The sequence below is a fragment of the Equus asinus genome, chromosome X (genome assembly GCF_041296235.1).
Source record: "Equus asinus isolate D_3611 breed Donkey chromosome X, EquAss-T2T_v2, whole genome shotgun sequence".
NCBI classification, from domain to species: domain Eukaryota; kingdom Metazoa; phylum Chordata; class Mammalia; order Perissodactyla; family Equidae; genus Equus; species Equus asinus.
In genome coordinates this window covers 15,134,644-15,149,204 of record NC_091820.1, presented here as the reverse complement: position 1 = coordinate 15,149,204, position 14,561 = coordinate 15,134,644, and the positions used below count along the sequence as shown (strand labels likewise).

The 14,561-nt window shown below is 45.1% G+C and overlaps 1 protein-coding gene across 1 annotated transcript in view; it reads left to right on the top strand.

Moving 5' to 3' along the window:
• Nucleotides 1-2,276: 2,276 nt before the first annotated feature.
• MAP3K15 (mitogen-activated protein kinase kinase kinase 15) overlaps nt 2,277-14,561 on the top strand; it is a 125,278-nt gene continuing 112,993 nt past the window's right edge. Inside the window, exon 1 of the mRNA XM_070503239.1 lies at nt 2,277-2,915. Within this exon, the coding sequence (XP_070359340.1) occupies nt 2,570-2,915 (346 nt within the window). The 5' untranslated portion in view covers nt 2,277-2,569. The remainder of the gene's footprint in view (nt 2,916-14,561) is intronic.

Sequence of the window (14,561 nt, the reverse complement as noted above, 5' to 3'; positions counted from 1 at the left end):
CCGCTGTTCTAGTCCAAATGACATCTCTGCGTCGGGGCAAAGGGGTTTCCAGGACATGCACTTAGTAAGAGGCAAGGAAGGGGTAAGAATGGAACAATTGTTCAACTAAACAGAAAAGACTAATCCAGCATTTTGCAATTTTCTCCTCAGCGGGGCTGGCGGGGAGGCAGGAAGGACCTTGGGAGAAGGGGCTGGGGCATGTTTCAGGTGTGCAAATTACTGGAGACAATGAGAAGGTGGCCCGTGTGTGCCAACTGCCGGGGAGACGCTCATTAGCTGAGTAAATACTGGGTTCTTTATTCAGCAGTGTTTGTGTTTAGACGCAGATACTATTCAAGCCAGAATTCACAACTCCTGTGTGCCTTAGTCAGCAGAACCCCAGTGAGAGCTGGAAGGAATGTGGGAAGACCAAAGTGGGGACAACAGCAAGACTGGTAAGCAATTGTGAAATGGGCACCTTTGCCCCTCTGAAGGCTGTGCCAGTCATGGGAATAATCTCAAACAGGCACATTAGGAAAATTACTATTATTATGCGTTACAAGGTTGCAAAGAATGTGTCCTTTTATAGCATCATATTAAAAAAAAATCTTAGAGGTGTTGAAAGTTTTCCCTAGCTTTGCTCTTCCCAACTCTGGTCTGTGTGTTTTTGTAGATTTCCTCAGAGCCTATTTTCCATTTATTGGCCACAAAAGAGGGTGCACATTGATGTCATTTGTGAAGTTCCTAATTCCTACCAGGACTGGAATTAGGGCAGGATTTCTGCAAAGATTTATACTGGCAGTTTCTGCTTTCTTTTGGGGGTGGGGTGGAGGGATGGGCTGTATTATTACCGAAACGTGAAGAGAAGCCAAATTGTTGTTTTGTAAGGTTAAGTCCTATTTTACTTGTGTCAAAATGGCTTGTGATGTGCTGTCAAGGACACCATCAAGAAACTGAGCGCCCACAGAAGGGGAGAAAATACTTGCAAATCACATATCTGATAAGGGACTTGTACCCACAATACATAACAAAACTTTTACAACTCAACAATAAAAAGATAAATACACAATTAAACATGGGCAAAGTTTCCAAATGGGCATTTCTCCAAAGAAGTTATACAAATAGCAAATAAGCACATGACAAGATGTTCAACCTCATTAGTTACTAGGGAGGTGCAAATCAAAATCACAATGAGGTACCACTTCATTCCCACTAGGATGGCTATAATCAAACAGACAATAACAAGTGTTGGCGAGCACGTGCAGATATTGGAACCCTGGTATGCTCTGGTGGGAATGTAAAATGGTGGAGCTGCTGTGGAAAACAGCGGCAATTTCTCCAAAGATTAAACACAGAGTTGCCATATGACCCAGAAATCCCATTCCTAGGTCTATACCCAAGACAAATGAAAACCTCTGTCCACACACGTATGAGTCCATGTATATGAAATGTTCAGAATAGGCAAACCTACAGAGTCAGAAAGTATACTGGTGGTTGTCTAAGGCTGAGGGGTGTTGGGGAGGGAAATGGAAAGTGACTGCTAATGGGTACTGGGTTTTGGGGGGGAGAGGATGAAAATGTTCTAAACCTGAGTGTGGTAATGGCTGCTCAACTCTGTAACTATACTAAAAACAACTTAAATGGGTGAATGGGATGATTTCTGAATTATATCTCAATAAAACAATTAAAAATGAAAAAAAATCCCAAAGCCTTGTGACAACGTCTAGTGCATCCCATCTTTTAAGTTCAGGTACTACCTGCAGTGGTAATACTGCTTTTTAATATTTGGGCTTAAAATCGTGTAGTGGGCAAGATCTAGGGTGACGATCCCTTTGGGCTCACAGCATTGCATAGGTTGGGCAGGCAGCCTCCGTGGAGTCTATTTAAACAAAGTTTGTTGCTGGTGCATCCTGGTGCTTTGTCAAGGTCACACTGAAAGTCAGGATGAGCGGGTCCCCAGGACTGGGCTCAGGAGGCCCATGATCTTGGCAACTGGGGACAAGGAATGCAAAATCAGGCGTTCTAAATAAGCATCTGCTCAGCTCAATTCTGGTTAAAACCACCTTCCTATTGAGTTTGGAGTTGAATATTTATGTCCAACCAGCGCCTTGAAAGAGTTTTTAACTCTGCTTGAAAAGCCTCAAATTGTTTTGAGAAAAAAGAAATTGGGGCTCCCACTGTTGGTCAGGCTGCAGGGAAAGCAACAACAACAAAATCCTGCAATGCATGAATCCGCCCTTCTCCGGACGCTGCCCAGGGGACACGGCAGGGGGCGCCCTGCCCGCTCCTGCCCCGCCGCCCGTCCCAGCCCTCCCCTCGCCCTCGGCTCGTCCTGACGTCCCCAGCCCCCGCCTCTCTCCCCCCCAGGCCTTCAAAGGGCGCTTGGGGTCTGTGGGGCTCGAGCTTCTGTCCGCAGCGGAGGGGCTCCTCCATCACCTGCCAGCCGCGGGGCCCCCGGCGCGCGCTGGGTCCCCAGCTCCCTCCCGCGCCCCAGGAGCAGGTGCCGGGACTGCTTGTGGGACCCCGCCGATCGCAGCCGCCAGCCACTCGCGCGGAGGTGGGACCAAGGAAGGGCGCGCAGGGCAGCCACATGGAGAGCGGCGGCGGGACTGCCCCTGCTGGGGCGCTCGGGGCGGCGGCCGAGTCTCCACAATGCCCGCTGCCTCCGGAGGGCGAGGGCGCGGCAGCCCCGGCGGAGCCCGACGGGGCGGCCGAGGGCGTTGGGGGCGGGGGCGAGGGCGGGCCACAGCGGGCTTTGCGGGCAGTATACGTGCGCAGCGAGAGCCCCCAGGGTGGCACGGCTGGCGGCCCCGAGGCGGGGGCGCGCCAGTGCCTGCTGCGGGCCTGCGAGGCCGAGGGCGCCCACCTGACCTCCGTGCCCTTCGGGGAGCTCGACTTCGGGGAAACGGCCGTGCTCGACGCCTTCTACGATGCAGGTGAGGCGGGTGCCTCTTTCGCCCCCACCCTGCTCCTGCCTGCTTTCCTTATCCTCGCACGCGCCCCGGCCCCCCCCCCCCGCCCCCATCCTAGCATGCCCTGACGTCCCGCTATTTCGACGGGACCGCCCTGCCTTTTGGGCAGGGGACAGTAGGCAGCGTTGTACTCTCTACAGATAAGAAAACAGAAGACACTGGCATTTAGACCTCTTTATTCTTCAGTCTCCTTAGACATCAGATGACCCAAGAAACAGTCTCCCTGCCCACCACTTATCCAACTTTTACTTCCTCCCTCCTGGATGTCCCTTGCAGCAGTGGGTCCCAGCCCTGGTTACACATGAGAATCACCTGGGGAGCTTTTAAAACTCCCCATGCCCGGGCTATCCCAGACCAGTGACATGAGAATCTGAGGCCTCAGGATTGTTTAATGCTTCCCAGGTGATTCCATTCTGCACCCAAGAGTGGGAGTTGGTGTGTTACAATTGAGAGTATGTAAGTGTGTGTATGTGTGTGTGTGGGGGGGTGCTTCTTGGAAATGCGCCAGTGTTCTTTTGCACACTTTAATTCCCATCCACCAACACATGTTGACAGTAGGGCTGTGCTCTAGCACCAGTGTGGCAGATAGATTTTATCCCGCAAGGCACAAGCATTCAGGGCTTCAGGGTCTCCTCCGTTGCTGGGATGGGACACTAGATCTCTAAGCTCACAGTAATAAGTGTGCCATGAGAATCCAGCCATAAAATCAATACTTTCGGTTGGCAAGAGTTTCTCTAGGTGGGGAATGGAGTATTGATTGGCTGTTTTCCTTATCGAACCTTTAAAATCTAGGCCTCTGGCACTTGGGTGACATTCATAAGTGTTGTACGCGAGAGCGTAATTACCTGGGAGTCCTTGCTCTTTGGTTTCTTCACCAGTGAAAAGAGAGTAGCCGTGCCTACCCTAAACCTAGAAGCATCTGAGAAGGTAAACGGGGAGTTTCTTTAAGACCCTGGCCATGCCATGCTGAAGTAGTAAGCTGGATTTCTTACTATCTTTTCTTTGCTGGAGGTAGCATGGATCTGTTCTCTGCAGAGCAAATCTCCCCAGCTGGAAGTGGGGCGGGGTGTCAGGCTTGTTCAAACGAGTGGCAGCTGGGCCCATTGAAAACAGCCTCTTGACATTTCTGACCACTCTGAGTGTACTATTCAGCACAACATCTTTTAGAAAAGTTGTTCAGAAGCCCACTTCATCTGGAATCATTCTGTTTTCTCCACTTCTATTCATTTTCCTCCAAAGTTGGAGTTTGAACAGACTCTTCCCTGAAGGGTTAAATGTCCCTTGTGCAATTAGGCACAACTATAGCCTCCTGGTGCCAACTCTGAAAAACTGGTGCGCAGTGGCTTTGCTTCTCTGGGGTGGGGGCTGTGTGTGTAAAACAAGCCCTCATCTGCTAACACGACCCTGCCCTCGGGTGGCCGGTGAAGGTTCACTCTGTTAGGAATCTTGGGCTTTCAATTCCAGAGCTACACAGCAGGCACATCCCTTGTTCTTTCTCTGGGCCCCAATGGCCTAGAGTTTTCAGCTGCACCACATAGCTCCTTTGGTTGACCTTGGCCTGGTCTTGAATAAATCATTTCTCAGCACATCATTATAACTAATAAATTCTTTTCATAGGTTTGACAAAGGATATGTTTTCATATATCCGATTCTAATAAATGGGTTTATGGATTAAACAGACAACCCTCCCTTACCCCCGCCACCTCTCCTGCCTTCCTGATCCCTACCCCTGACAGCTTTTTGGCATCTCCACCAAAAAGATATGAATCTGTCCCTTTGGCTTCTTTGTAAAAGTTCTAAAACCACGCTGTCCATTGCGGTGGCCACTAGCCACAGGTGGCTGTTTACATTTAAAGTAGTTAAAATGCAGCAAGGTAGAGTTAGTTCCTGATTTGCACTAGCCACATTTCAAGAGCTCAACAGGCACGGTGAAAAGAGAGAGTATTTTCCTCATCACAGAAGGTCCCCTCGGACAGTGCTGTTCTAGAAAATTGCTTACAAGGCAGGGGGACTGTTGAACTGTTCTACGTGTGTTTTAGGGAAGATCGCAGATGTGAAATCAAGCACTTCCTATCTCCCGTTCTCGTAACAAGTCAAGGCTGGGTTGGATTTTGTTTTCCATCTCCTTGTGCCGTTTTCTGTGGTCCTGTGTGGGTCTGAATTGGAGGTTATGTGTCACCAGTGCCTGGGTGATTCAGCGGGCTGCAGGAGAACCACAGGCAGGCCTTCAACCTGAGCAAGAACAAGTGGACGCTGTCGTGAAAGAAAACTGCCATGGGCCGTGAGGGGCGGGAGCATCTCATTGGCTTTTAAAAAAAAATTGTGGTAAAATACATAACATAATATTGGCCGTTTTAACTTCTGAGTGTGCATTTCAGTGGCGTTAAGTACATTCGCACCGTTGTGCCGTCGTCTCCAATATCCATCTCCAGAACTTTTTCATCCTCCCAAACAGAAACTCTCTACCCCTTAAACAATAACTGGCCATCTCACACTCCCCCAGCCCCTGGTAACTGCTGCTGTGCTTTCTGTCTCTATGAATTTGCCTGTTCTAGATACTTCATATAAGTGGAATTGTACAGTATTTGTCTTTTTGTGTCTGGCTTACTTCACTTAACATAATCTTCAAGGTACATCCATGTTGCACCACGTATCAGAACACCCCTTTTAAAGGTTAAAACTCCATTGTATGCATATACCATGCTATGTTAATCCATGCATCTGTCGATGGGCATTTGGGTCGTTTCCGCCTTTACGCTGTTCTGAATAATGCTGTAATGACCAGAGGTATCTAAATATCTGTCCAAGTCTCTGCTTTCACTTTTTTGGGTCTATACCCAGATGTGGAATTGCTGGGTCATATGGTAATTCTATGTTTCATTTTTTGAGGGACATCCCGTTTGCTTTTAGCAGAGGTGGTGGTCATCTCTCTGTGCCTGTGGCCCAGAGAAGGACCAGCTTTTTTTTTTTTAGCATCCATCATTCATCTTGAAAGATGAGAGTCTTGAATTCGGTAGAACTATCAAATTCAGCAAGTGAGGGTCAGTTGCTTGGTTACTTCCAGTATTTGGAGAACAAAACATGTCTTCTCTTTTTTGTGTGTGTGGAAGAAACCCCTTCTAGATATGCCTTGACTCCTTTGGTTGAAGTGCCCATTTCTCTACTTTAGCAGAATTCGTAGCCATGACTTTAGCTAACTTACTGTGTGTGTGGAGTGTATTTACACAGAGCAGCCCCCTCTCCTTTCTCAAGTGCGTGCTGAGTCTCCCTCCTGGAGGTTCACAGTGCTTGTGAACATATCAAAGATGCAGCCATCCTGCAGGAAGGAAACCTGTGTAACTGTCTCATGCCTTCCCAAACATTTTGACCATGGAAGCTGTTCTCCCAGGATGCTGTAATTGATGTCACTTACTGTCGTATCAAACCTTAGGCTGGGATATGGTCCAGTAGAGTACGCTACATTTATCTCCTGGGAGTGCACCATGTTATTGATGTAGGTTTACTCTCCACTTAGTTTGGTGGTTAGTTAGTGACGGATCTAGGTGAGGGCCTCCACCTGTGTGCTAATTTGCAGCCTTCTTGAGATAGCTAGAACTGCTCAAATGACAAGAACAGCCCCTTTGATCAAGTCCTGTCCCTGACTGCCTCGGGACGCAAGTTATCTTCCCATACCTGTTGTGTCTGGCTCTGCCTAACTTCTCTCCTCTCTGAACCTCATTGGAATGCTACTTTCCCGACCCAGAGGACCTGCTTCTGATTTTTTTTCCAGTTACGTTCACACTGATTTTGATAATTGTGAGGTATTGCCCCCTACAACAGAAAATCCGTGTACTTCCTGAACATTGATAAGAAGACCAAGACCAGGGCTTCAGTCTCTAGATGAGCTATTTGGCTTCGCTCCATCCTGATGATACCCCTTTTCTGGCTGACTCATATAAGAGTCATTTGGAGGATACGAAGTGTTGCAGAGATAGCTGAGTGACCAGGAGATTCGTGCTCCTAGTTGCTGCTGGGAAGTGGGGGCTGCATTTCCTAGCACCCTTTGAGTCTAGGTGGGCTGTATAACTAGTTCTGGCTGATGAGATGTAAGTACAAATGATGCCTGTCACTTCTGGGCCAAGGCGTTGAGTATCTAGGAGACCTTCCAATACTGCCTCATCCCTTCCCATGGTCTCCGTAGGGACCTTGGAGGCTCAGTATAGAAGACGGCCGTGGCACAAGGTGGAAGGCACCTGGATGTCTGAGCCACTCTTTGGAGGATAGCTGTTGGAGCAGGAATATTCACTTTGGATTTTGCATAAGCAAGAGAGAAGCTTTTATTTGGTCAGGCTGTTAAGATTTGGGAGTTGTGTGTTATAGTGGTGAGAGAGTGCAACTTGGGTTATGAAATCAAGCCCAACTACTAGAAAATTGTCTCCTACGGGCGTGCCTTTCCAAGAGAAAATCAGGCCGTGTAGCCGTGTATCATTTCATGTAATGGATCATCACTGCTCATAATATATGCTAATTGTGGGGCCCCACACTATGCTGCTGTGGGCCAAGAAAATAGAATTCAGGTGCTTGGACCATCAGGTTAGTACCAGTAATGGGAGGAGACATTCTAGCTTCTTCCTTGGGTTTCACTGGTTTTGGAGGCTTGGTACAGTCATGTGCCACATAACGACAGTTTGCTCAGTGATGGACTGCATATACGACAATGGTGCCATAATATTAGTACCATATAGCCTAGGTGTGTAGTAAGCGATACCATCTAGGTTTGTGTAAGTACGCTATGATGTTTGTACAACGACGAGATCTCCTAACAACACATTTCTCAGAACGTAGCCTTGTTGTTAAGCGACGCTTGACTATAATGTTTTCCTTTTGTATTAAATGATACTGTAGTGATAGTTTTTATCCAACAGTAATATTGGGCTTTCTGCAAAAATAGCATATGTACTGGTTTAAAATACGGTCAGCTCTAGTTCTATTTGCTGCCCTTTTTGTGGGTTATGTCTAGCTTCTCCATCTGTGATGTTATTCGTGGATTCTTTATTAGCTTGATGCGTTGTGTGGCAAAGACAATGCCCACCAAGCATCCACATATTCTCCACATTTCCTGATCTCCTTTGTACTTGCCTTGGGCCCTTGTAACTAGTGCTGGCCAATGAAATGTGAGCAGCATCAATAAGTGTCACTTTGAAAGTGACTGAGGAAGTTAGATGGTGCACTGCCTCCATCTCTCTTTGCCTCTGTCGTGGCAAACTTAAAGGTTATGTGTTCAAGATGGCAGTTAAGCTGCTGAAATTTGGGGTATTTGTCTGTTGTGGCAGCATAGCCTAGCTTATCCTGACTAATATAGCTTGCCATGCATTCTACTAGAAAAACCTGAAGGCATCTCTCAGCTAGCTATAGTGGGCTGAATCCACAGGTGTATTGCTCCCTGCTCAAGAAAGAGCCTTAAAGATGCCTTAAGATTTCTTATAATTTGGTGCTCTTTCCTTATTATTCTGGAAAATGCATGAAGTTCAAAGGAAGATGGTCCTGTGGGACACATGGATTTAATGGAGACAGGGGCGTGGCCTGCTCAGGCCCAGGCAACAGTGCCTCCACGTTCAGGGACCAGACCACACGGGTCCCTGGCTGGACCTCAGCTAGTCTCTGCTGGACCTGGCTGCTGGCTTACTCATGGGGGTCCTTCCCTGAGCTGTCTCCTTTTTGAGCTGCTGTTACTGCTCCTGACTCAGCGTTGAACCTGCAACTTTCCTCATCTCTTAGTCACGTGGGCTGACTGATGAAAGAAGCATTGCAGCTGCAGCATGTAATTGAGACATTGCTATTTGAGCCCTCAGTGCATGTTAGGGTAGATACATATTTGTGAGCTGGCTCACTACCTTACTGGCTGTATGTTGTTAGTTACTGGGACAAAATGTGTTTTCAGTTCCCAGAAGTCAACTTACAAACATATCTTTTGGAATACAAATTATAAACTATTTTTTAAAGCCCTCTATGTATCAGGTTTTGAGACAGGTGCTGTTTAACTCCTGGTCAAATAATATAGGTGGGCATGACTGAACTTCTGCAAAGCAAGCTGGAAAACTTCTTGTTTCCCAACACCTTGAACAGGTTGTGAGCTATTGAGTGTGACGGGGCTTGGCAAAAATGCCTGCCGGTTGTTGGGGCTTGGTTGGTGATGGGGAGTTGCAGAGTGGAAGGGAGTTGAGCAGTGGACCTTGTCAGGAAGCAGAGTTCACTCAGAAATTGGAGTCTGCGAGAGGGCAGCCCAGGGGCCAGGCAGAATTGGACATGGCTGTGGAAGGGAGACAGAAGGTGGAGAGAAGCAGGAACATTAGATGTAAATGATTCTTTTCTTAAATCTTTTTTAATTATGGAAAATTTCAAGCATGCACATTACCTAGCTTCAACGATTATTAACAGTCTGTCATCTTCTTCTTTACCTCTACCCACCCCATACTTTGTTATTATACTTTTAGTCATTTTCAATGTAAAATGTATACATCGGAGTGTGCCAATCTTAGCTTTACAACTTTGAGAAATGACTAAACCCGTGTAACCAAACCCTATCACAGTATAGTTTCCATCTGCCTGGAAAGTTCCCTCATGTCCTGTCCCACTCATTCCCCTCTCCACTCCCGTTCCTGGCCCCAGGCAAGGAATGATTTGCTGTCACTGTAGATTAGATTTGCATTTTCTAGAGTTTTGTATCAATGCATTCTTCAGTGTCTGACATCCTTCGCTCAGCATGATGCTTTTGCGATTCATCCCTATGGTTGTGTATATCAGTAGTTTGTTCCTTTTTAATGCGAAGTACTATTCCATTGCATGAATATACTCCAGCTGGGTTATCCATTCTGTTGAGGGACGTTTGAGTTGTTCCCAGTTTGGGGCTATTATAAATAAAGCTGCTGTGAACATTTGTATATAGGCCTTTTTTTGTGGGCACATGTTTTATTCCTCTTAGGTAAATATGTAGAAATGGAATGGCTGAGTCAAAGTTAGGTGTATGTTAAACTATGTAAGAAACTTGCAGAACCTTTTTCCAAAGTGGTTGTACCATTTTATATTCCTAGCATCAATGTGCAAGAGTTCTGGTGGCTTTGTGTCCTCGCCAACACTTTGTATTATCTAGCTTTTCAAGTTTGGCCTTGCCAGTAGGGGGTGGAGTGGTTTCTCATTATGGTTTTAATTCACCTTTCCCTGATGGTTAATGATGATGAGCACTGTTGTGTGTGCTCTTTGGCCATGCACATGTCTTCCTTTGTTCAAGCCATTTACCCATTTAATTGGATTGTCATCCTATTATTGAGAGGAGTTTTTTTTATATGTTCTGGATTCAAGTCCTTTGTCAGCAGTGTATTTTGTGAACATTTGCTCCCAGACTGTGGCTTGCTGATTCATCTACTTCCTGGTGACTTTCAATGAGCAGGAAACTTGAATTTTGATGAAGTCTAATTTCAGATATCTTTCTGTTAAAGTTGCCGTCTGTGTCCTCCCTAAGAAATCTTTGCTTATTTCCAGGTGGTGGTGTACAGATAGTCTTCTATGTGTTCTTGTAAAAGCTTTATAGTTTTAGCCTTTACATTGAGGTCCGATTCATCTCAAATTAAGTTTGACGCAGGTGACTTTTGACAAAGTCAAGCCTGGTACCTTGCCTCAAACATCTGGGGGACGGTCTTGCCCCAGGACGAGTCTCCATGTACTTTGAGTTAGTTGGCAGGACCACAGCTGCCTCCCTTTCTTCTCACCCTCCAGGAAAGTACAGGAAGTGCAGGTTGTCCTTTAGGTGAATTGCCTTTCGGCCCTCTGGAGTAAAAACTCCCCAAGCCAATCCATGATGAAACTTCACCACCATGTGTTCCATCCTTGTGTCCCACTGCCCTTGGTAATACAAGTGGCAGAGGGGAAAGGACATTGGCTTTACGGATCAGGTTTCAATTTCTGCCCAGTCATGTATTGGCTGTGTGACCTCAGATAACTTACTTAAAATCTCTGAGCTTCATTTAAAAAATTCTGTAGGTAGAGATTCAAGCACATGGCCCTGAACTTACTTAGTGCTCAATAAATATCAGTCCCCTGTGGCTTCCCCTTCCTCTTGCTCCCACCAGGAAACAGACCAGAACCTCAGGATGGAAGGAAATGTGCTTTGTGAAATAGTAAAGACTCAGGGCTTGAATCCTCTGGACAATCATCGTGTAGTGGGGTCACATTATATTCCTGCAGTTGGTCAAAAAAAAAAAAAATTCCAAAGCTTTGAGGTTGGAGATTCCATCCTAACTCCATTCCTGGCCCTGTGTTGAAGAATGGAGGTGAGGAAAAGGCAGAAAAGTCTGCTTAGATATACTGTTTATTTTTTCTTTTTGTTGAGTCATAGCATATATACAGAAAAGGGTATAATCTTAAGTGTACTGCTCTCGGAGTTTTCACAAACTGTACCCACCATGTAACCCAGCAACTGGATCAAAAAGTGAACGCCAACAGCACCCCAGAGTGTCATCACTTCTGTTTTCCAGCCTGGCCAAGAGTAGCAACTATCCTGATTTCTCATCAGCCTTGATTAGCTTTTCCTGTTTCTGTGCTTTTTATAAATGGAATAGTACAGTTTGTAGCTTTTAGTGCCCGGCTCCTTTCATTCACCGTTATGTTTGTGGCATTCCTCTGTATTGTTAATACAGCAATAATTTGTTCCCTTTCATTTCTATATAGTATTTTATTCTAGGAATATACCACAGTTTGTTTTCTCTGAACATTTGAGTAGTTTCCAGTTTGAGACTATTATGAGCAGTGCTACTGCTAAGAATATTCTAGTACTTGTTTTTTTTCTTTTTGTAAAACAGCTTTATGGAGATGTAATTTCCCTTGAAAATGTACAATTCAGTGGTTTTTAGTGTCTCTGCAGAGTTGCGCAGCCATCGCCACAATCTGATTTCAGGCCGCTTTTCTTACCCCTCAGAAGAACCCTGTACCTATCAGCAGTTGTTCCCCCTTCCAGCCGCCTGGCCCCTGACCCAGGCAACCGTTACTCTACTTTCTGTCTATAGATTTGCTTAGTCATGGAAGTGGAATCATAGGATATGTGGTCTTTGGTGATTGACTTCTTTCATTCATGTTTTCAAGGGTCATCCGTGCTGTTGTATATATCAGTACTTCATTCCTTTTTTATTGCTGAATAATATTCTGTTGTATGGATATAGCGCATTGTATTTATCCATTCGTCAGTTGATGGACATTGGGATTGTTTCTAATTGTGGCTCTTGTGAAAAATGCTACAAGTTTTTATGTGGACATACGTTTGCATTTTTCTTGGGTATGTACCTAGGGGTAGAGTTTCTGGGTCATATGATAACTCTATGTTTAACCTTCTTTAAAAAAATTGTTTACTGTGATTAAAAAAAATATGAAATCTACCATCTTAACCATTTCTAAGCGTATAGTTCAGTATGTTAAGTACATTCACGTCGTTTTGTAACCAATCTCCAGAACTTTTTCGTCTTGCAAAACTGAAACTCTTGTACACATTAAACAACAACTTCCCATTTCTCCCCGCCCACCCTGCTCCTGGCAGTCACCATTCCACTTTCTCTTTCTATGACTTTGACTCCTCTAGATACCTCATGTAAGTGGAATCATTCAGTATTTGTTTTTTGTGTCTGGCTTTTTTCATTTAGCATAATGTCTTCAAGGTTCATCCATGTTGTAGTATGTGTCAGAATTTCCTTTTTAGGGTTGAATAATATTCCACTGTACGGATATGCTACATTTTGTTTATCCACTCATCCATCAATGGACAACTTGGGTTGCATCTGCCTTATATTTAACCTTTTGAGGAACTGCTTTCCAAAAAACTATTTTCCAAAGCAGCTGCGCCATTTTATATTCCCACCAGCAGTGTATGAGAGTTCCAATTTCATCACATGCTCAGCAACACTTGTTGTCTTTTTTTTATTATAGCCATCTCAGTGGGTTTAAAGTGGTATCTCATTGTGATTTTGATTTGCATTTCCCTGATGACTAAGAATGTTGAATATCTTTTCCTGTGTTTATTGGTCATTTGTATATCTTCTTTGAGAAATGTCTGTTCAAATTCTTTGCCTTTTTTTTAGTTGGGTTATTTGCCATCTTATTATTGAGTTGTGAGACTTCTTTAGGTATTCTGGAGAGAGATCCCTTGTCAGATATGTGATTTGCAAATATTTTCTCCCATTCTTTGGTTATACTTTTTTTTTTGCTGAGGAAGATTCACCCTGAGCTAACATCTGTTGCCAATCTTTTTTCTTCTTCTTCTTCTTCCCAAACCCCCCCAGTACATAGTTCTATATTCTAGTTGTAGGTTCTTCTTGTTGTGCTATGTGGGCTGCTGCCTCAGCGTGGCTTGATGCGTAGTACTAGGTCTGCGCCCAGGATCTGAACCGGCAAAACCCTGGGCCGCCAAAGCAGAGCATGCGAACTTAACCACTCGGCTGTGGGGACAGCCCCAATCTTCCTCTTTTTATTTGAGGAAGATTCACCCTGAGCTAACATCTGTGCCAGTCTTCCTCTGTTTTGTATATGGGTCACCACCACAACATGGCTGCCAACGAGTGGTGAAGTCTGCGCCCAGGAACCAAACCCAGGCCGCTGAGGTGGAGTACGCCAAACTTAACCACTAGGCCATGGGGCTGGCCCCTTGATGCTGTTCTTTAACACACACAAGTTTTTAAATTTATTTTTTTTTTAAAGATTGGCACCTGAGCTAACAACTGTTGCCAATCTTCTCTTTTATTTTTTTCTGCTTTATCCTCCCAAACCCCCCCATACACAGTTGTATATCTTAGTTGCAGGTCCTTCTAGTTGTGGGACGTGGGACGCTGCCGCAACGTGGCCTGACGAGCGGTGCCATGTCTGCGCCCAGGATCCGAACCCTGGGCCGCCACAGCGGAGCACGCAAACTTAACCATGGAGCCAGCCCCGCAAGTTTTTAATTTTGATGAAGTCCGATGTATCGGTTTTTTTCTTTTATCCCATCTATGCTATTTCCCCTAAATTTTTTCTAGTTTCTTATTTCTCTTTACAGTGTTTCTTTATTTCAGTTATCAGCAAGCTACAGCCTGCAACTTGCTGCCTTTATTTTGTAAATAAAGTTTTATTGGAACGCATCCATTCGTCTATGGCTGCTTTCAGCCTGCAATGGCAGAGATTGTGTGGCACACAAAGCTGAAAATATTTACTATCTGGCCCCTTATAGAAAAAGTTTGATCACTTCTGCTATGTAAATGTAAGCACATATGAGTATCCATTCTTATTCAAAATGTACCAGACCAAATATGCTGTTATACACCTTGGTTTTGTCCATTAACAGTTTAGCCTGGACACCTTTCCAAATTAGAACATGGGAAGCTTTCTTATTCTTTTTTATAGCTGGATAGTACTTCATTGGGTGGATGTATCATTATTTATTTTACCAATCCCTTTTTAAGGGACTCTTGGATGTATTTTTTTAGCTACTAAGCTGCAATGAATAACTGTGCACATGTGCTATTTAATACCTGTGTGGTGAATTTGTGGTTAGGTACTCAGGAGTGGCATTTATGTATAAAAGAATAAGGGCACCTATAAATTGGTAGATAGTGTCAG